Below are 20,678 nucleotides of genomic sequence, written 5' to 3'. Positions count from 1 at the left end.
TTGTAGTTACAGAATAATCCAGACAAACAAAAATCCACGTGATAAACGCAATTGAATTTTATAACTAAGTAAAAAATCCCTTTAGCCAAGGTTTAGAAAAATATCCTCCCTTGTGATGACCACTGGGACAGCCTGCCTAGAAGTTATTAATAGATGATTTGTTAAAAGAAACCTGAGCTGCATAATACTCCAAAAACAAATACAAATTTATCAGAGGTGGTTAATTAGTAATACTCTTCAGTCAAGGGGCTTAAGGACAGTTGGAGGTGCTCTGGAAAGAGTTCCAAATAACCAAATAACCAATTTTTTACCCCACCCCCACCTCATCCCTGTTCCCCCACAGGACCTATAGTCAGAGTCTTCTTTTTCTTTCACGTGGAATAAATGGACTTTTCAGAACAGTGTCACCTATTACATTTTCTGACTAGAACCCCTTCTTATTCCTAGATCACTGAAGAAAACTCCTTTTGCTCTTTTCAGCGGTGATCAGGAAATATCCAGCTTTCTGTATACAAAGACTGGATCATATGTACTGTAGGAGAAAGAGACAAAGAAAAATGATAGGCCCAGATTTTTATTGACTTTTTGCTTATATTATCTGGTTCCTATATAACTCAGAGGAATTCCAGCCTGTTGTGGTGTTAGATCAGGTCCTGATGTTCAGAAGGTGAACAGTGACTTGCCATCTGTCCTGGAGAGCTCACACAGGCAGTTGAGGATCAGCAGGGAATCCTGTAGGAATTTGGCAGGGACAGTGTCCCGAGTCAGCTTCCTCAAAGTAATAGGATCACTGTAGACCACAGGGGGTTGCCCTTCTGGCCTATGCTTCAGGATGCCGTAGGTGTTGACCACAAACTCGCAGAATGCTGGGTGGACTTTAGGGTTGTATCCAAACTTTTCCAACTGGGACATGAGGGAATCATAGCGCTCCAGCATCTCTCTCCTCTGGGACTGCTGGAGAGTGCCAGTCAGGGGGTTGTAGGATACCTGCTTGAGGAAATGCAACAGTGACAAGAGTGAAGTCAAATTGGAGAAGACACAGCAATCAGCTCAGATTGTCAAAAACTGTGATGTTTTTATTCCCCACTCAATCTCTCAGCATTCTGCCTTGGTTTGTTTTTCACCAGCTGTTCTTTTGAAGCAAGTCTCTAATTCAAATTAAGATAAATCCTAGTCCAATTGCTTCTTTAAATCTAAAATCTTTGCTAAATGATGGACTTTGCTATATACTTCAGAAAAACTTTCTAAATCTGCTTTCCATGGCATGATGGGCCTGTTATCTTATCCCATGACATCACATCCCAGCAAAATATAAAATATGATTGATTTACTCTCAAAAAGGTGAGAGGGAGCATTCAGCAGATGGGAACACTGACCTGCTGTATTTTCTCTGGGATGTTTGAGACACTGAATCCATACAGGCGTGTAAATCCTGGAAATACCTTTCCCAAAATCCTCCTGTCTAGCTGAAAGGCGATCTCCCCCACCACTCGGCCCCCCTCTTCCACACTGGGCAACATTCGGAGTTCTATATGAAGAAAAATTGATTGTTTCCTTCATAGACCAGTAAGCAGGATTAATTTTCTTCTTTTAAAAAAAATTTTGGATTTATGTTTTCTTGTTTTAGAACAAGATGTCCATATTTTCTTCCAATATGACTTGGCATATGGTAGCACCGTGGCACGACTATTAGCATTGCAGCATCTCAGTGCTGTAGCTCTGGGTTCAATTCTGGACCTGGTTGCTATCAGTTTTGAGTTTGTATGTTCTCCCTGTGTTCACGTAGGTTTCCTCTGGGTACTCCAGTTTCCTCCCACACTCCAAAGCCCTACTGGCGTCTGGTTAATTGACTTCTGGAAAAATTGGCCTTAGTGTGTCTGTGTGTGTCCTGTGATGAACCTATGTCCCACGCAGGGTGTGTCCTGCCTTGTGCTTTTGCTTGCCTGGGTAACCTCCAACTCTTCCTGTATTTCATAATGTGGTTACATAATGGATGGATGACTTATTTTATCAATTATTTATGTTTAAAAACACACGTTTGCTTACCATTGTCATAGAAGCTTTGAATCTTTGTGCCTGGAGCACTGTCCAGTGAAGACAACATTTTCACTTCTGAGAGTGGAGCTCCTTTATGGAGACAGTGCTCGGACATTCTGGTCTGTACCTGGCCAGTGGTGAGAGGGGTCCCTTGTTTGTGATCTCTATTCTGGGAGAGGCTGCCCCTCTGCAGTCCCCTCTGTTCAGGGTCTCCCAACTGCAGTGAGGTGTAGAAGTAGTCCTCAAATGTGGGGCTTGAAGCTTTATCTTCATTCTCTCTCAGCCTGAACATCACACTGTTCAGTCCCAAGCGCTTCTCTCCTGCTTGTGTTGCTGTGTCTGGTACAGAAAATATGGCTGCTAAGCAGTATAAAGTATAATTTCATGTACGGTATAAGCATACGTACAGTACAGTATTTAGTATAAGACTGCTAAATAGCCAACCTGTAGCTCCTTAGCAAATCACCTGTAATGGCTACATGGACACACAATTCTCACTATATTCAGCATAACTGCACTACATGTATATATTGCATACACCATGGACACATAACAGCTCTACTCACATTGAGTTTTATTCAATTTCAAAAATGTAACCTCAATTTTGTGATTTTTGTGTTTTTGTGAATTTTTGTGATTCTTGTAATTTTTGTGAGCTCGCAGAAAAAAACATTTCATTGCCAGCAACTACTGCTGCACGCCGTATTGTTCTGCATTTGATAAATAAACTTTGATTTGCTGTGATTTGATTTGAATTAACATAAATGCCAACACTAAACATTAAGAACTGGTGCTTATGGCCATCGTGGTCTTGTTCTTTTTTTATCAAATTTAAGTTTTTAGTACAAAATATACAAAGGATACAGAGTGAAGTCACATTTTAAACTTGCCCTACTTAATCAAAGACTCCCCTGAAATTGTGGTTGGTTTTAACACCAAAAGCCAGAAAAGTTTCTCCCTTGATGCTGAATGCATTTTACAGCCTTTTCTCATACAGTACATGAACAGCCTTGTAATATCCACTTCAACAAACATAAAATACAAATGCACAGTCTGATCTATGGTATATACAGCATTTTTTATGTACTATGTAATTAAACAGAATCTTCTTAATGTTCTAGGTATTTCATATGTGATTCATCAACCACGGCTTTATTCTTGTACTTGTATAAATTATTATTTCTGATACAAATGTCCTATAGAGTATGTTTATACCTGTTCTTTCCACACATGTGGAAACAGGATGCCCAAAGGGCATGATGCCGAGTTTCTCTCCACAGTCTTTTTCGTTAATCTTGGTTTGTGTGTAACTTGACAGGATTTTCTTTAATTCCTCATTTTCCTTCATCAACTGGAGATGCTTTTTTAATTCTTCATTTTCTGCTACGAGCCTTGCTTTATCCTTTCTCACACTGTCTGCATTCTCAGACATCATGCTCAATGGAAATCGCAGTCATATGAAAGTAAACGATTGACAAAAAAATCCTCCATGTTAAAGCATGTCTTGATGCTGACATCACTGTGACAATGCTGCAACATCACAGATGATGTCATAATGAGGTCAAAGCAGATGAACGTTTTGCTAGTTGCTGCAAATAATAAAACAGTTTTTACCCTGCAGATGGTACATCAGTATTACAAAATAAGAGTGGGAAGAAAGAGCAGATTAATAAAAAAATGTGCTAAAGATTCATTACAGTCTACAAAAATCTTTAATCAATATTTTCAAGTAAACAATTTTAAATTTCACAATGTTCTACAGTGACACAGGCAAAGTTACAAGCTGCTGTAGACATTAAGATGACAGATTTTGAACAGAATTAGCAGTTTTACAGGAAATGTAAAAGGCAAGGCATTTCTTCAAGGTATTGAGTAGCACTTCTCTTTTAATGTTCATCTCTGAATTTCAAAAAAAGGTCAGTGAACATAATCATTATAGTTTTTTCACCACCAAAAACATAACATTTGGGGTCTGAGTGTATGCCACAGAAGTCTTCAAAACAATGCTAACAGTTTGAAAATTAAAACCATTTTTGATTATGTTTTGTACGTAGAGGTAAACTTAAACAACAATTAATAACAATTAATACTGCTAATATAAAAAAAATTGCAAAAAGAAAAAATGGGAGGATATTAACCCTTTTGGTTTGTAATTGATCCAGACATTATTTATTCATCCATTGTATTAAACAACCTTCTACTTTTATACTGTACAATTTTCATTGATGACTAAGGCTTTTAGGAGAGGTAAACACATTTCTTGTTATATGCTATAGAACAAAAGCAATGATGACCATCTTTGTTTCTAAAGAAAAGATAAGAAGATGCACAAGAAGTTACTCAAGAACTCTTACAGGCCTCAGGACTAGACAACAACAAATGTTTTTGAGTTTTCCATCAGGAAAAGTAGGTATTAGAGTTTGCTTCATAGTGTTTCAAGGCTGTTTATAACTTGACTTTTCCAGCAAGGGGGCTGGCAGGGTACAAGTGTGTGAAACGTCCCAGAGTCCAGATGGGGAAGATATTTCTATAGGCAGTGTAGCTGATAGCACAGCTCTTGTTAAACACACCAGCGATGTTCTCCTGCAATAGAAAGAAGGGAACACAGTCGTTCAGCTGCTGGTTAACATCTGTGTTCACCAAAATGCCTTCCCTTTTATCTACAGGTGACAGGAACAAGGAGGTGAAAGCAGAAGAAAACATTCACCTGTGCCCAGTCTCCATTGGGCTGTTGCCTACTAATTAGCATCTGTATACCCTTTTCTATCACTCTGTAATCTGGGTATCTGAAAAGAAAAATCAAATTGCACTCAGTGGTGAATACAATACTAAAGGAAACTACATCTAAATAAGGAATTTACTTTTTAAAGGAAATTTGGTCATCAGGGCTGAAAGTCCAATCAGCCTCAGCTTCTCTAAAACATAATCATTCACGTCATTCCCTTTAAATGTTAAAAATTAACAATACTGAAAATCTCTTCTCTCCCTCACACTCTTCCTTCCACTCCATCTCGTCCTCTGCAGTCACCCCTTGGTCACTCCCCACTCTGCATGGGGGTTTCTGCCTCCTTGTCCTATGATCAGAAGTTTGACCCTCAAGCAAGCAGGTTAAAGCAGCTAAAAATTACTAAAACTAAAACACATAAACCCAATATAGACTCACTTTGCTCAATTCTTGGGTGTTTGCTATTCCTAGTGAAAATATTTTGGATTGCATCAACAGAAATACGAGACTCTCAGCGGGCAGGAAGTGTACTTACCTCACGGCCATGAGGCCTAGGAGGGCCCAGCAGGTGTTGTGTATCTGGGACTTCTCACTCTGGACATACCTACGCTGCTCACAGGATTCAAAGTCCTCTCCCCAGCCCCCGTCCTCCATCTGCTTTGAGAGCAGAAAATCGCAGGCTCTCTGCACCTCACTGCACGCAGACCTGCGGCGTGACAGCTGTAAGATTAGCACAATGCCCACTTTTCTCCTGGGATTTCATAAGAAGGACCGTTCTCTTGTTAAGATGGCTGTGAAGGTTATCACCAGCCTGTCTAAAAAAGGCTGTGTGAAAATCAGAATTCAGTACAGTTGTGCTTGACTAAGACAGTATCTCTTTGTTCATTTTAACAATTAATTCAACATGATTGAACTTTGAAGCTGGTTGAAAATCAGACTGAAGAAGTTCCTGCTGATCATTCTGCATCATTCAGAACAATTATCTTAATTAAAGAACCACTGAACAGTGCTAGCCATCCATTAAACATTTTTAAGGCTAGTAAGTCAGTCATTCTTATACAAATGCAGCCATTCAAAATGCACGGTACAAACCCGTACCGCGGGCATCTACGCGTGCGCCACCGCGCCCTACCGCGGTACTTGATTGGCTGACTAAAATGACCGACAGGGGCACCCGTGGTGCATTGGTCGGTAGTGAAAAGATTTAATCATTTAATCTCTTTACTATGCACAAATACTGCTCAATATGGCTTCGTGCGAAAAACCCGTATATTACCATAGGAAGCATAACAGCATAGCCTCCAATTACCCAGACAACAAAACAAAGAAATAAAGCTTTGTTTGATTTCTGAAACCATTTCTTTATGTCCTGTTTTCATTCAGTTAAGGGTCAACTATATACACAATACTGCTAACAGCAGGAAAATTCCTATTCTTTACTCAGCAGCGTCTTAAAACCAGCACCCATGGTGTTCAAACCGATTTATTTTACACAGAAGACTGACACAGCTTTGCATTGTGAATCTGTTTTTCTAAGAAAACATGTGAGTGGGGGAGGTGGACTTGCCCTTATTCTACTTTGAAAATACCTGTGAAACCGGTTTGGTTACAAACAATGTAGACAGAGAGAGAGAGAGAGAGAGAGAGAGAGAGATGTGATAACAACCGCGCAACGCCAGGCGAATGCACATTTAGGGCACATATAGGGCTTTCGGGCTCACATGGATTTGCGCCCTACAGTACAACCTGCGGTACCACTGTGTACATACAGTACGAACATGTTGTGATATTTAGAAATATAAAAAATGTCAATATAATGCCAAAAATATTCGCTATTTTAGTTTTTCAAAGAAATGTTTATTTGTTAAAAGAAAACTGATGACGACAGCTGGGTTTGAGTACTCAACCTCAGGGTTATAAGTCAGTCACTTAAGCTATCACGCCACCGAGGCAGTCATGTGACAAACACATATCAATGGAAAATACCGTTATTAATTTCTTTAGATACGCGATTCCATATTATATTCCCTATTAATCAAATTCTAAAAGTATGCTTCTGTTTACTCCGATATCGAGCGTATTCGCAGAAAAGCTTAAAACTATCACTTTTCTCACAAAGTACTGTATACTGTATAAACATACAGTAACATGGTGAAAAGGAGCAAGGAGCACGTAAAAACGTTTCCAAAATAACCACATGTAAGACTTTGATGCTTAAAATGTTTAGGGAGAAATGGAATACTGGTATGTATTTTTTCTTTAAAATACCAAGACCTGCCATATACAGTACAGTTTACATACAGTAATATGTTTATGTTCCTAAATTAATATCTTTTCTAAACATGTGAAAGGCATGGTGAATCGGAGATTCTCAAAAATTACTTTGTATGATTGGAAACAAATACGTGATCGGATCAACGAAATGCTGTGGTGTTACTTTTTGTCAATGAAAAAATAAAGTATTTTCATTTACAAAGACGGTTACAAAGTATGTGGACCAGGGTAATACTTTGAGTTTACAGCTTGTCCAAGGTCATTCATTATTAATACTATTAGTAATATCTTCGGTAAAGACTTTGATGGCGACAGCTCAAACGCTGTATATGAGAGGTTGAGCTTCATTAGCTCCACGGTAATTCCGGATACTATTATCTTACTTGCGGTATTATGCAGTATTATACGGTAACCCGCGTTATGACGTGTTATACCGCGAAACGCCCACCGCGTTTTACCGTGGCATAACCCACTCGTTTTGAATGGCTGCATCTGTATACTGTATGTCCTATTTCTTACTGCAGAGGTATACTTTGTTTCTAAATAAATTTGGTTACCCATTCCGGAAGGTGTGACCCACAGAGGCAAAGGCTTCCAGTCCAAACCATCCTCCATATGTGAAGCACACCCCCCAAGATCTAGGAGAAAAACAAAACACATGGCACACGACTTATATATAGTTTATAACAAATTACTGAAAATAAGATTTTGCACAACTGTCCCACATTACCATAAGCACATTTCCTATCACTTTGAAGGTTGTAAGAAAAAAAATCAGTTTAAGTGTCAGAAATAATTTACCCTTCCCATGAGCCATCGTCTCTCTGTGCCTGCCTGCAATATTCCAGTCCTTGCAGCAAAGTAGACCTGTCAATGAAGAAAAACACAAAGAACAAGAGTCAGACAGACACTGGACTTTTGTTTAATCACAAACACTCATTTAATGGAGTGGGGCATGATATTGAACTCTTGGGTGTGTTTTACCTGATTTCTTCGGTTTTATATTCAGGGAATGACTTGCTAAAATGCTTGAGTGCCTGCATCACTGCAGAGGTACACTCCACGTAGGTGTAGTCTATCATTATGTCACCTGTAAAGCAATGCATTAGATTTTCAGCTCAGCATATATTCACATATTTTCTTCCTATAGCAAGGCAAAAAAACATAACAGGGATTGAAGTGAGAACAAACAATAAAGGCTTGAGTTGCTTTTCTTTGGTAAAAAAAATGTTCTTCTCATGTTCTCATGTCAGGGGTATATTCTCATTTTAAACATCAACTATTTGTAACACAGTAACAGAATCGGCCAGCAATATTGAACCAGACAGCCCTGAAGAACCCTGCACTAACCTCAGATAAACAGCTCTTGTACATCTTATGAGTTTTATGTTTTGTGACAAAAGTTGTAAAAAATTTAGATGGTGAGTCTGGAATACAAACAGCAAAGCTGTAGTACCAGTTGGACAGTGTCCCATGGTAGCCTGGACAGAAAGTGCCACCTTTCACCCACTTAGTTCCATCTGATGTATTCTTGCTTCAAATCCATGAACAGGAAAGCCTCGATCAAACCTTATGATAAGTTTATGTCAGAGGTCTTAACTGGAGCACTTGATTGGGACTCACCTAAAATTATTCTCATCATCATTATTATCGATAGTTTTTTATGAAAGGACTTGGGTCGGCACAGTGGTTAGTACTGCTGCGTCACAGCTCTTGGGCCTTGGGTTTAATTCCTGTGGTACTAATTGCATGGAATGTGTATTTCCTGCCTGTGTTTGTGTGGGATTCCTCTGGGTGCTCCAGCTTCCTCTTACAGTCCAAAGACATGCTGGTAGGTTAATGGGCTTCTGGGAAAACTGGCCTCGATGTGAGTGTGTGCGTAAATGTGTCTGTGTGTCCCCTGCGATTGAGTGCCGTCCTGTTTGGTGTGTATCCTGCCTTCCAAATGTTGCTTGCTGAGAGAAGCTCCAGCTCCTACACAACCCTGGATTGAGTTTAGTGGTTAGAAAATGGATAGATGGATGGACTCACCAAATACCTCGGAAGGGTTCAGGAGCTCCAGCAGTCTTCCCCCTCTTTTGGTCTCGTAAGTGGCAAATCCGCCATCAGCGTTTCTCATGCTCAGAAGCTGCCCATACAGGACAAAGAACACAAGAACAGACACTGACCGTCTTAGGGCAAAGCTGACTGCTCAGGAGCCATCATTAATAAGCCATACAGAATGGAACTGGTATCAGGACATGCATAAAGAAATACAGAGTTCCAATCAAGAATAGTTGTATATCTCCAATGACAACACCATGCAGTGGTGGGCTAAGAATCTACTAACAACTCACATTGTTCTCACTGGCCAGAAGTATAATTAGCCAACAAATAACTAATCAAAATGTTAACTTTGGGAAAAAATCTCAATTAGGTAGAGAATTTAATATTAAAAGGTTTCTTCATTTCATGCATTCACATAACACAAAACACTGTAATGAAGCCGATACATGTTTTGCAACCCCCACCCTTAACTGATATGAATAAAGATTGCAGTTCCTTCAGATCATGTTCTCATCTCTTTTAAAAAGGCAAAACTGTCACGATGGCAGTACCACATCGACAGCATCAAAGAGGCGCTCCTTGGGAATGTGCTGCGTGATGAAAGGGCATTTGTCCTGCAGCAGCATCACTGACTTCAAGCCTTCTGCTGTACAATCAGCCACAATCCAGCCACAGTCCCGTGTGCTGAAAGGAAAGCCACCCTGAAAAAACACACATTGTGCACCAGCTCATTTCTTTAAGCCTTCAAGCTAGAAAATGGAGTCCTTTGCGTGTCACATAGGACCTCATATACTGTAGCCCTTCTGAAAGCCTGAAAGGAATGTCTGCATTGTATCTACATTGGAGTACAACATAAAAAGGACAGACAACCCAGTGAAGAAGACTGATTACTAAAACAATGAGACATGCCTCACTCACAATCGCATAGATGAGAAACTGGCTGTTACTGATATGTGTCCTTGTGAAATCCATTGAAAATCCTGCCAGTTATGTTTGAATGATCTAATTTAAAGGTTATTTTTAAAGAATTTTAATTGTATTAAATATTCTTTATTATTTTTATGTATTGGCCAGTTTTTTAAGAACCAAGAAACTGATGTCCAGAAAGGGAAATGCAACATTTCTAGAGCAGCGTAGTGTAGACAAGCTGAAAGAACTGAAACTTATTACTCTTGAACAGAGATGTCTAGGGTGAAGACTAGGGAGACTTATTCATGATTCTCAAAGGCACTGACAAAGTCGATGCAGTGGATGTCTTGAGAATAAACAGACCAGAGGATAGAAGTGGAAACTAGGGAAAAGTGCATTTAAAACTGATGACAGATGCATTTCTTTATGAAAAGGGTTTTGGACATGCTACCTAATGTTTTGTTGAAGCTGGCTTAATTCACGAAACAGCTGTATGAGTTCCTTTGATCTTGGATTCCTAGGTTCCTTGGATCAATAAGCTGCTAACTATCAAATGGGCTAGATGGCTTGCTTTCACTTACAGTAGAACCATTCTAAGGTTTTTTTTATACTGACCTTGACTTGAGAACTCACCTTGTTCCTGTGTCGATAGTACTTTTCATAATCAGGAGGATTTTCTGGTATCTGATAAATAGGTGGGGAAAATGTTTAAAAACTAGTCTTTTTTGAAGCTTCCCATCATTTCTGTGATTCCTCTTTCCCTGACATAAGTTTTCCAATTCACTTTCTTTCCTTTCTTCTCCTTCTCTTCTAAGTTTCCCCTTAACATTAAATAACTCCTGGTAGGAGTAGCTTACATTATAACACTGATAAAACAATAACAAACAGTATTAAAATACCATTCCTTACACTATTAAGAAACTATGTTTTAACCATCATGATGGTTTAAAAGACAACACTGTTTGTTCTGTTTTTTCAGCCATTGTAAACTGTTAGTTAAATATGGAAATGTTGCATACATACGAAATAAAATTAATACTTGTGAAGTATGAACTACCATCGCTGTTAAGATAATCTTTTTTTTAAATTAAATACAATATTTTTGCATTGCCTTGTGTTTAGTCAGCTAGCTCAGAAATACATTTGTGACCTGAACTGACTTTCTATGTGTATCCAAAATTAAAGGCAATCTTTTGGAGATGTTTTTTTCTCATTTTGTCCATAGGCTGTGGAATGAGATTTCAAAACACTTAAGGATTTGCAACATGACTACCTCTTTTAAATCAAAAATGAAAACAAACTTTTATGCATTGGCTTCTACTGAATACTGATTTGTACAGTATTATTGCTGTTGTTATACATTAACTATTTATTGTATTATTTTCTCTTGTTTGATTTTGGTGTTTATCTGTTTTCTGCAAAGCAGAATGTCTTCAAACATGAAAGGTGATATATAAAATAAAGATTACTATTACTAATTGTAAAATATGACATTTGTACACAGTGTCTACCACTAGACAACAAAGTAAAACAACAACATTAGCTTTTATCATATTATAATAATATTATATTGGAAACTAATGAAGGAAGAAAAGAAATTACAACTACAAGGAAAATAACATTACTTTGCCTACAATGCATGTTGTAAAGGATTGGAGTATTTAGTACATCAGAATGTTCTCACCTGTGTGATTCTGAAGAATTCATGGGCATGACGGAGACACTCTGTAAATATAGAACAGTCTTGGGCTCGAGCCTGCAGAGAAAAAAAATGGCATTACTGTGTACAAGTTTTTGTTAAAATCATACATATGCTGTATATAAACCAAAGAGCTTCTTAAAAAAACACAGTGTTGTACAATACTGGTTAACTACCTCAAGAAATGCTTGCACAGCAAAAGCAGTATCCCACAGCTGTGATCCATTTGTTCCCTGAAAGAGAGCAGAACTATGAGACAACACATAAGGTTAATCGATAATTATTGAGTATTAATAGTGCATATTAATTAACCTCAAACAAGAAACCAATACAATGTTTCAGATCTAACACTAGCACTGCGCTGAGACTGCTGTGATGTTAAAAAAGCATAAATCATATAGGTCATAGATCAGCATGGTTAGCTCACTGCTGAAAAGTAGATCATAAAATGGCTGGAGATGTATGAAATGCATAATTCTAACTAGGAGAAGCAAGGGTGATATTTGTTCTGTCATTACAACACTTGCAATGAACCTTTGTGGATTCCTGTGTCCACTGACGTACAGATTCTCAAAAATCTTGGATTCATCACCTTACCTGCATTTTCATGCCATCAAGGCCCATCCTGTGAAAGAAGGTTTTAAGCATTAATCCACAGATGTCAAATAATGAATAATGAATGAAACAAAGTACATAGTGGACTTTAAATAAATCAATCTTGTTAATTAAACGGGGTTTGACTTGTGTTTAGAAATGCACTGAAGCAATCAGAGTCAGATACCTTCCTCAAAAGTGTAACATCACCCAGGATTTGAACTCACAAGCACACAGTTACAGGGCTCCTAAGCAGTACTCCACTGTTGCTCAAGGTAGTAGATGATATTAATAAATGTAAGACATCAGGAAGGAGAATTCCAGTCTTCAAAAACACCTTCTTTCCTCCTCTGATTTTAATGACTCAATCAATCATTTGAATAAATAAGAGTATTGCCTGTGCTTCTGGCTTTTAGTCAGTTTCCATTTGAGCATCACCTGTATGGACCTGCAATGACCCAGCCCTTGAGAACTTATGTTTCCATCCTTGACATGTGTACCGGCAATGTATCGTTTTCACAACTCCACAAGAGGATTGGCTGTTCTTAAATCATTAAATTTCAGTTTGGACTTGCTTAACAGTAGTGAAATTAACAAACTCAGCTCCCTAGCTTTAAATAAATAGAACTCACAAAGTTTCTAACCCGAACACCTTTACAGAATGTATTACTGTTACAAACTTTTATCTAATGTAATAATTTGTTCAATTCATTGGAGTTTTGGAGGAATTGCTTCTAAAAAGTAATGTATTACTTCACATAGTAACTAAGCACACAATATGTAACTCACTGTAATTGGTGGCTTTGAAAAAATGGTTTGACCCCCCTTCCTTTTTGTAAATTTTAAAAAGAGTTACTATCTGTATTTGATTACTTTTTAAAGTTTCCCAACACTGATTTCAATGTTGAGCAGGTGGGTTAGTGGGAGGACCATGGCAACCAGCACCAAATACAAAACCCAGTACTGACCACAGGTAGTCAGGGATTCTGGACACATGCTCTTGAAAGGCCGGGGAGGAGGGGCCATCTGTATACCAGCGCACCAGCATGTTGATGGTCTTGGAGATCTGAGGAGAACAAGATACATTCTAAATACTGTTCACAGGATTCAAAGCAGAACTCTTTAAGTTTGAAATAGCCAACCCATTGAATCACTCCATTAATGGCCAAGACTGAGCATGGATTGTTTTCCTCTGGAAAGTGGAGTTTGTCTGAGCACCATGGTAACTCTAGGACTTTCAAGTTTGACTCCCAGACTGTGTGTGATTGAGCCATGGGTGATGTTGTAACAGAGCTTTTGTGCACAGTGCTAAACTAGCCACTGTTCTTTAAACCAGCTATCAGTCCTCTTCTGTATTTTATTTTTTTTCAGGTTTTGCTGAACGATTTGTTTTCTCTGTCCCTTAACTGTTCTAGATACATACCAATACATCCACAGAAGCTAAATATATTTCTGGGAATTACCATGTGCATAAATGCTTTACTAGGAGGTTTGGACTGTAATGTGCATGTTTTAACATCCATCCATTTTCTAACCACCTCATCCAAATCAGGGCTGCAGGGGAGCCGGAGCCTATTGCAGCAAACGATGGGTTCAAAAACAGGATCCACCTTGGACAGGATGCCAGTCCATCAAAGGGCACACACAGACACATGCACACACACACTCACACCAGGGCCAGTTTTCCCAGATACCAATTTACCTACTCTACTCTAAATACTCCTACCACCACATAGTCATTGGAGCAGACGGAGGAGACCAGCGCAAACACAGAGAGGTCATATATTCCACACAGATGGCACCCCAGGTCCAGAATTGAAGCCGGAACCCCAGTGCTGTGAGAAAGCAATGCTAACTACTGCGATACCGAGCTGCCCATACATCAACATATTCCATAAATATGTCACAGTCTCAGATTTTATTTTCATTCAGCAACCCAGTGCAAAGAAGAGTGCTAAAATGTTACGAAAGAACATTTAATAACTTACTGGTCCAATGCTGATACACTTGGTAAAACTGTCATCTGCCTTAATATGACTGAGAAGTTCCTCAACTGCTCGTTTCCTTAGAGAGGTGCTGTGGTGGGACTCGTACACATTCATGATTACTGGAAGACAGGAAAGACATTGGAATGGAATTTCCCTGTACAGAATCAAGCCTCAAACTCTTGGAGTAAAGTACAGTAAAGCACCTACAGTAAGCTACTGTTAGAAGTTTGCTGTGAGGTGTGTAAATATCGCAGGCCGCCACGTTGTTCCTTTGAGCAGGCCAGTCAATTGATGAGTAGTCCTGTACATACAGCTCCTGGAAAAACAAGCAGAAAAGAGGGTATACTACAAAGTACAAAACTCTAAAAGCTTGAGACCCTCTGCAGCCTTGATTTCAGTATAATAAGTAAATGTTTTAACAAATTTAAGATGTTAGTCAGGGGAAGAGCACCACTTTTGACTCAAAAGAATCATTCAAAATGTTCAGACTTCACTTGGCTTCCTGATGAAAACACGTATGCCTGCTTATCGTATTAACAACAAAATACCTCAGGAGTTTCATGCATTTTAGGCTGAAAAAAACGAAGACTGGATTTATTTGTATTGACTTAATATAAAATGTAGAAAACAAAACTTACGTAAGGAAAAAATGATAATTATGATCTTAAGGTGTGTAAATGAGCTTCATTTGTTTGCAGTCTGAGATGCACTTAACTATTATTCTGTAAAATGTTCAACTTACATAACAGGTTCCCAAGCCCCAAAGAAGGTGTCTCTTGCCTGCCCCCTAGTGTTGCACAGAAATACAGCAGCCCAGGAACAATGCTGGAGAATGTGTTGCACTCTACCTGTCTGAGGCTGCGCACCAGAGCATCTTCCTGGGCAGTGAGGCGCACTGCGTAGCAATAGCTCATGGGCAGATAAACCTGGCGGCAGTGACACCACAGTGTGGATGGATGAGCAGGCATCCAGGTGGGAAACAGCCTGGGGAGGCAGCCAAATGTTAGCTGTACTTCTTCTGCCTTCTCAAAGAAAATCAAGAATTTTTATTTATGAGAAAACAACATTTTTTATTTTAGTTATCACACTTATGTGAAACAAAGAATATTTTGCCACAACAATACATTTTCTCTGCTGCCTTCTGTTAAACATACCACATTTCTGGAAGGAGAGTATTCATCCCCTCCCAGCTGTACACATTGAGAATGGCCAACCAGAATTTACCCCAGGAAGGAATTCCAATGGCACCTCCTATAAAATTTAAAAGAAGACAATAACATAAAAAGGAGTGCATGTTTTCCTCTAATTTCACTACAGAGTTAGAAGAGAGATTGAAAAAAGCACTTTTTACAGAAATTATTTTGGCCTTTCATGATTAATGAAAACTGTTGCAACATCAAAGGTTATACCAGCTCTTATCTTTTAAGTTCCAGAAAAAAACAGAATGCTGGTGTGACCTCTGACCTTTGCTGTGAAGGTTGTTTCTGGCCCGCACCATATCAGGGTCATCAGGTTCAACTCCCAGAATTCTTAGTGTGGTATAGTTCAAGGCAGTGCCGAAGACTGTTGACTTGTCTTCAACATGCCTGAAAGTCCAGCACAAAGATCATTTTAAACAAACATATATTTATATATTTTAAGATTAAGGGCATATATTTTAAGATTAGAAGAAAGAATGGAACTAGGAAAGGTCTATGCTCCAGAACAATCCATAAGAGCACATATATAACATTTTAACACAGAAATGGTTTATTTATCATTTTCTCCTAGCAGTTTCCATTATTGAACCTATCTAGGCTACACAGTTTTTGTCTACTTCAAATGGGATGTAAAGAAAGAGGAAATGAACTGATGGGGTAGTTAAGTCTTGAGGAAGATGAAGAGACACTCACAGGCCCCATCCCCCATCAGGCAGCTGCAATGAGCGCAGGTACCTCACCATCTCCTTCTTCCAGGCCTCTGGGAGATGGATCTTAGCCACGTGGCAGGTGATCAGAAGGCCTGCTCAACAGCAAAGATACACACCCCATCAGACCATCAGTTATCAGAAAATACACTTATTCCTGGTAAGGACTGCAACAATCCAAATCTCTGCCAGAAGCATGGGAAGCAAAACAGGACAAGATACCAATCTGTAGCAGGGCACGTACACAAGCACACAGGAGGAATTTAGAGATACCAATTAACCTCGCAGGCAATTCTTTCAAAAAGACGGAGAAAAAAACAAAGCAATTTTCTAAAAAGAAAAATGTACAAATGAATGACATAATCTGGAAAAAGCGCAGACTTGCCTGTAGCATGATACTACCACATCTCACAACCTCTGTTGTGAAAAAGCAAACATCAGCTTTGCCAGCATCCAATAATGATTATTTTTAAAACAAACTCAAAGAATGCTGCCCTCAGATTTCGATTTTGCCTTTGCTTGTATTGCTTCTGTTAGAGGTATGGTGATTTGGAATTATCAGTGCTGGCAGTCAGATAGAGATGGAAGACTTTCTTTTGTGGGAAAACTGCACATGCAGTTCACAACTACCTTCATTATAAAACCATAAGAACATATACAACTGAGAGAGGTATATATGAATCATCTAGTCCATTTGGGGTTTTAGGCACTAACTGATACAAGTATCTCATCCAACTGGTTATTGAAAGAAGCCAAGGTATCAGTTTAGTAGCTTGTTCTGTAATCTGTCAACAGTTTGTGTAAAGAAGTGCCTCCTGTTGTCAGTTTTAAATGCATTTCCCTGCAGTTTCCATTTGAGTCCCCTTATTTGTGATTCAACATTGATTCTAAAAAGTCAGTTGGACTGACCTTTGATATTTTCAAAAGCTTGAATCATGTCCCCTGTGTTCTCTGTTCAAGAGTAAGATTTAGCACCAAAGTAGAATGTTATTTTAAGCATAAGTGTGTATCTGGTGTATCTGCTCTCTCTGGACTGATTCCAGATAAATAATATATTTTGTATTGTTGTGACTAAAAATTATAGACGTTATTCTAAATAAGAACTATTGCATTGTACAATTTTAAAATTCTACCCTCTACATTCTGTTTGCCATATTTCTTCCCAGTTTCTAGAAGCAGAAAATGCAGTGATTGTCAATATAAAACAAAGTCTTTTTCATAACTAGCCTCTTCAAGCTTGGTATTGACTGTTTTTTTAAATGTGGTATTTTTGATAATTAAATGCAACACCATACACCTGTATACGTTGAATGTCACCTATCAAGTGTTTGAACAATCATGAATTTGATTTCAGTATTTTGGAATTTCTTTTGAAGCTTCTACAGTGTTTGTCAGTAAAACATGACTAGCTTTCTAACTATGCCAAAATCTAAATCATAGATATATGTTAAAAAGAGCAGTAGTCCTAGTAAAGATCCCTGAGGAACACCACTAATTAAATGTCCTCAATTAGGACTTGCACAAGTGTTTTATCCTTAAGACAGAGAAGCACCAGACCTGGGAGTAGAAAGAGAGGTCCTCCGTAGTCCCCTGCCCAATGCCCATCTTCTGCCTGTAGGAGGCAGTAGAACTCCATTCCCTTCAGAGCTGACTGTCTTGCTGTATCAGCAGGAGGGGAACTGGGAGCAAACATGCTCTGTCAAAAGGCAAAAAAAAATCTAAGTTTGACTCATGAACATATAATGCAAAATCATGCTTGATCTGTGCAGAAAACTTGTCTTACAGGAATGCTGCAATTAAAACATAAAGTTATCATCGGAAAATCAAAGAAACTGATTAAAGTAACATACAGAGACAAAACTGAAACTTGCATTTTATGCACTTGTATAATAAAGGGTGTTCCATTTATATCTGACAAATTTATAATGAACATATCTGTGCACGAGTGGTATGGTGGCACAGTGCTCCAGCTCCTCCCACAGTCCACAGACATGCTTATAGATTAAATGGCTTCTGTAAATAAAAAACTGCCCCTGAGTGTGTTTGTATCTGTGTGTGTGCCCTGCGATGGACTAGAGTCCCGTCCGGGATGTATCCAGCCTTGCGCCCAATAGGCTCTGGGCCCTGAAGCAGATAAGTGGTTATTGAAAGTGATGATATATTACCAATCTCGGAAACCTGATTTTGAAAAGCATATAAATTGTTGTTGTTTTATTCTTGATGCATGTGATGAAGGTTACAACTTGATTCATTGTTTGCCAAAGTCAGATTGTAATCAACTACAATTGTTATGGACATTGTTTAAAAAACATAATTTATAAGACGTAGACCTGTAACAATGCAAGTATAGTAAAACGCAACCCATCTGTGGACTTTAATGTAATTGAATAAATCCAAGGTTTAACAACCTTTGCTTTGTTACACAAATAAAATGTGTCAGATATCAATGAGAACCACCTATGTGCAATGTATACAGAGAGGCATTATGAATGCAACAAGAATGCAACAAAGTAATGTGGTTCCAGCATTTTTCCCCAGAAATTTCTATTCACAAATTACCAGTAAAAATCTATTTATTCACTTAATTTCCAAAAAATGTATAAATGTGAATGTGATTGTGGCACCACCACTGCACAACTGCTGTCGGCCCTGGAGATGCCTCAGCATCCTGCTAGCAGTGTCCTGGCTCCCTGACCGCTGCAGAGACAACTGGACTTGCTGTGGCCATATCTGCCCCCATAAAGGAAGATGGCAGATGTAGATAGCCTGCACGTACATGTGGGTTCGACACTGAATATTCAGCACAAGGTGCTATGTGGTGCTGGGTGACGTGTCAATGTTCAAACTGTTCTGACACAACAGCTGGAGTGTACCACAGAGAGGTACCACCCACAATGACAGCACAAGTAGACCAGCTCAGAGGTGGAGATGTGATAGAACGGGCTGCAATACAGTATGGACTGAGATCACACTTGACTATGCAAATCTATGGAGAATATGTTCTCACCCCACACATTCTGTGCCTTATTTTGCAGAAAATTCTATCCTCACATGTATGTATGACAATGCACACCTCTTATTAGTAGGTATAAGTATGACTTCTCTGGCATGGTACAGTGTGCCTGTCATGAACTGGCCACCGTGAAGCCAAAAGAGAAATTCTGGTGACTGGTGTCAGAATCAATGATCATGTGCACTTGCTGAGCTGCAAGCAGCTTGCCACTACCATTATCAAAGCATAACTCTTTGGCAGTGGTTAGCACTGAGGGCCTGTGTTCATTCCAGATCTGTGAAGCTATCTGCATGGAGTTTGTATGGATTCTTAGTGGTTTACTCCCAATGACCAAAGACATACTGGTAAGCATCATGTGATGCGGTTTTAATGCCTCTCAGTATACAGCTCTCACAGTCAAAGTTATGGGAGATGGTTTCTAACAATAAATGAAGTCAACGTAAACCCATCAGCCGTACTGTGTCGAGGCCCAGAGAGTGAGCTTCCAGCATATTCAGTTCCCTTTCCGCGGAGTCTTCGTTTTCGACATAACGCCAGGTTTGCCGACCCTCCACATTAGACAGCCGCCAGCGCCTCAGGTCTGTGGCTGGTTCACTCTTGTAAGGTCCCCCCCGTCTCCTCAAACACCTGTTTTAACATGATACCGACGAGAAACATGAACTGCATTCCTCAAGCAAGGAGAATACCTGTCGGTATTATTGGATATATACACGTGTACACAGTCTAACACACACAAATTAGTGATGATTTGAGTCATTCAGAACATCAGTATCTGAAGATACAGTAAAACATAAAATCTATATTCAGCCATTAAAACAGTTTTGTATTCTAGCAAACTGCCGCTTTGATTTACAGTTTAAGTGGTGATATTTCCTTTTTGAAACATTTTCAGAAAATCAAAATCACAATTATAGAATATTCGTTGTCAATTTTTGCAGACATTTGAGTTTTTAAATGGTTTGGGCTTATCGGTTGAATACGATGTTCTGTTCTACATTTATTCTACATGTATTCAGTGTATGAAAATCTATACTTACGTTCCTTCTGTCATCATGAACCGTTTTAAAAAATGTAAACTCGCTGCGCGTAAAACCTTGTCTCTTTAAATTCAGCTCTGCTTTCCTTAGCTCCAGCCTGTTTTTCAGTCATGCTGGGGAACGTAGTTCTATTTCTTCGAATTGCCGATGGAGTACGCCGGTCCCCGGTAAAAGAGTACTACTACTCCCATAATGCAACACGATGCCTTCCGAGCCCAGCACGGCATGGAGAGACATGAGCAGACAGGCAACTGGCCAATCATGCTCTAAAGAGGTGGGGATGAGGAGGTTGTCACTCCTTCAACTGTTTAGATTTGATCTCAACTACAAATGACAAACTTCTGAACGTTGTACGCATCTTCTGTTTAAGCTCATAGCATTTGCCCCAATTCCAGGACAGAGGTTTGTAGTAACAGGGTGGATGACGATTAAGATGTACATTCGTGAAAT

At 39.1% G+C, this 20,678-nt stretch overlaps 2 protein-coding genes across 2 annotated transcripts; both read right to left on the bottom strand.

Annotated features, from left to right (window-relative positions):
• Positions 1-660: 660 nt before the first annotated feature.
• LOC148821888 (speriolin-like protein) lies at positions 661-3,472 on the bottom strand. Its single transcript, XM_088931289.1, has 4 exons — positions 3,253-3,472; positions 2,047-2,397; positions 1,377-1,528; positions 661-990 (listed from the first exon to the last, which is right to left on the bottom strand). Exons 1-4 carry the CDS (start codon positions 3,470-3,472, stop codon positions 661-663), a joined length of 1,053 nt encoding a protein of 350 aa, XP_088787415.1.
• Positions 3,473-3,733: 261 nt separating this feature from the next.
• lss (lanosterol synthase (2,3-oxidosqualene-lanosterol cyclase)) lies at positions 3,734-20,314 on the bottom strand. The gene is made up of 22 exons (XM_088930569.1): positions 20,229-20,314; positions 19,650-19,818; positions 17,736-17,874; positions 16,165-16,273; positions 15,737-15,858; positions 15,427-15,523; positions 15,121-15,256; positions 14,480-14,588; positions 14,273-14,391; positions 13,253-13,350; positions 12,288-12,315; positions 11,867-11,923; positions 11,676-11,747; positions 10,625-10,675; positions 9,634-9,783; positions 9,068-9,164; positions 8,021-8,126; positions 7,838-7,903; positions 7,594-7,674; positions 5,298-5,468; positions 4,745-4,823; positions 3,734-4,620 (listed from the first exon to the last, which is right to left on the bottom strand). Exons 1-22 carry the CDS (start codon positions 20,243-20,245, stop codon positions 4,483-4,485), a joined length of 2,211 nt encoding a protein of 736 aa, XP_088786695.1. The 5' UTR covers positions 20,246-20,314; the 3' UTR covers positions 3,734-4,482.
• Positions 20,315-20,678: the final 364 nt, after the last annotated feature.

This window comes from Atractosteus spatula, chromosome 13 (assembly GCF_055471065.1).
Source record: "Atractosteus spatula isolate fAtrSpa1 chromosome 13, fAtrSpa1.hap1, whole genome shotgun sequence".
In the NCBI taxonomy this organism is placed as follows: Eukaryota; Metazoa; Chordata; class Actinopteri; order Semionotiformes; family Lepisosteidae; genus Atractosteus; species Atractosteus spatula.
The sequence above is the reverse complement of the archived record's forward strand: the minus strand, read 5'-3'. Positions and strand labels throughout refer to the sequence as shown.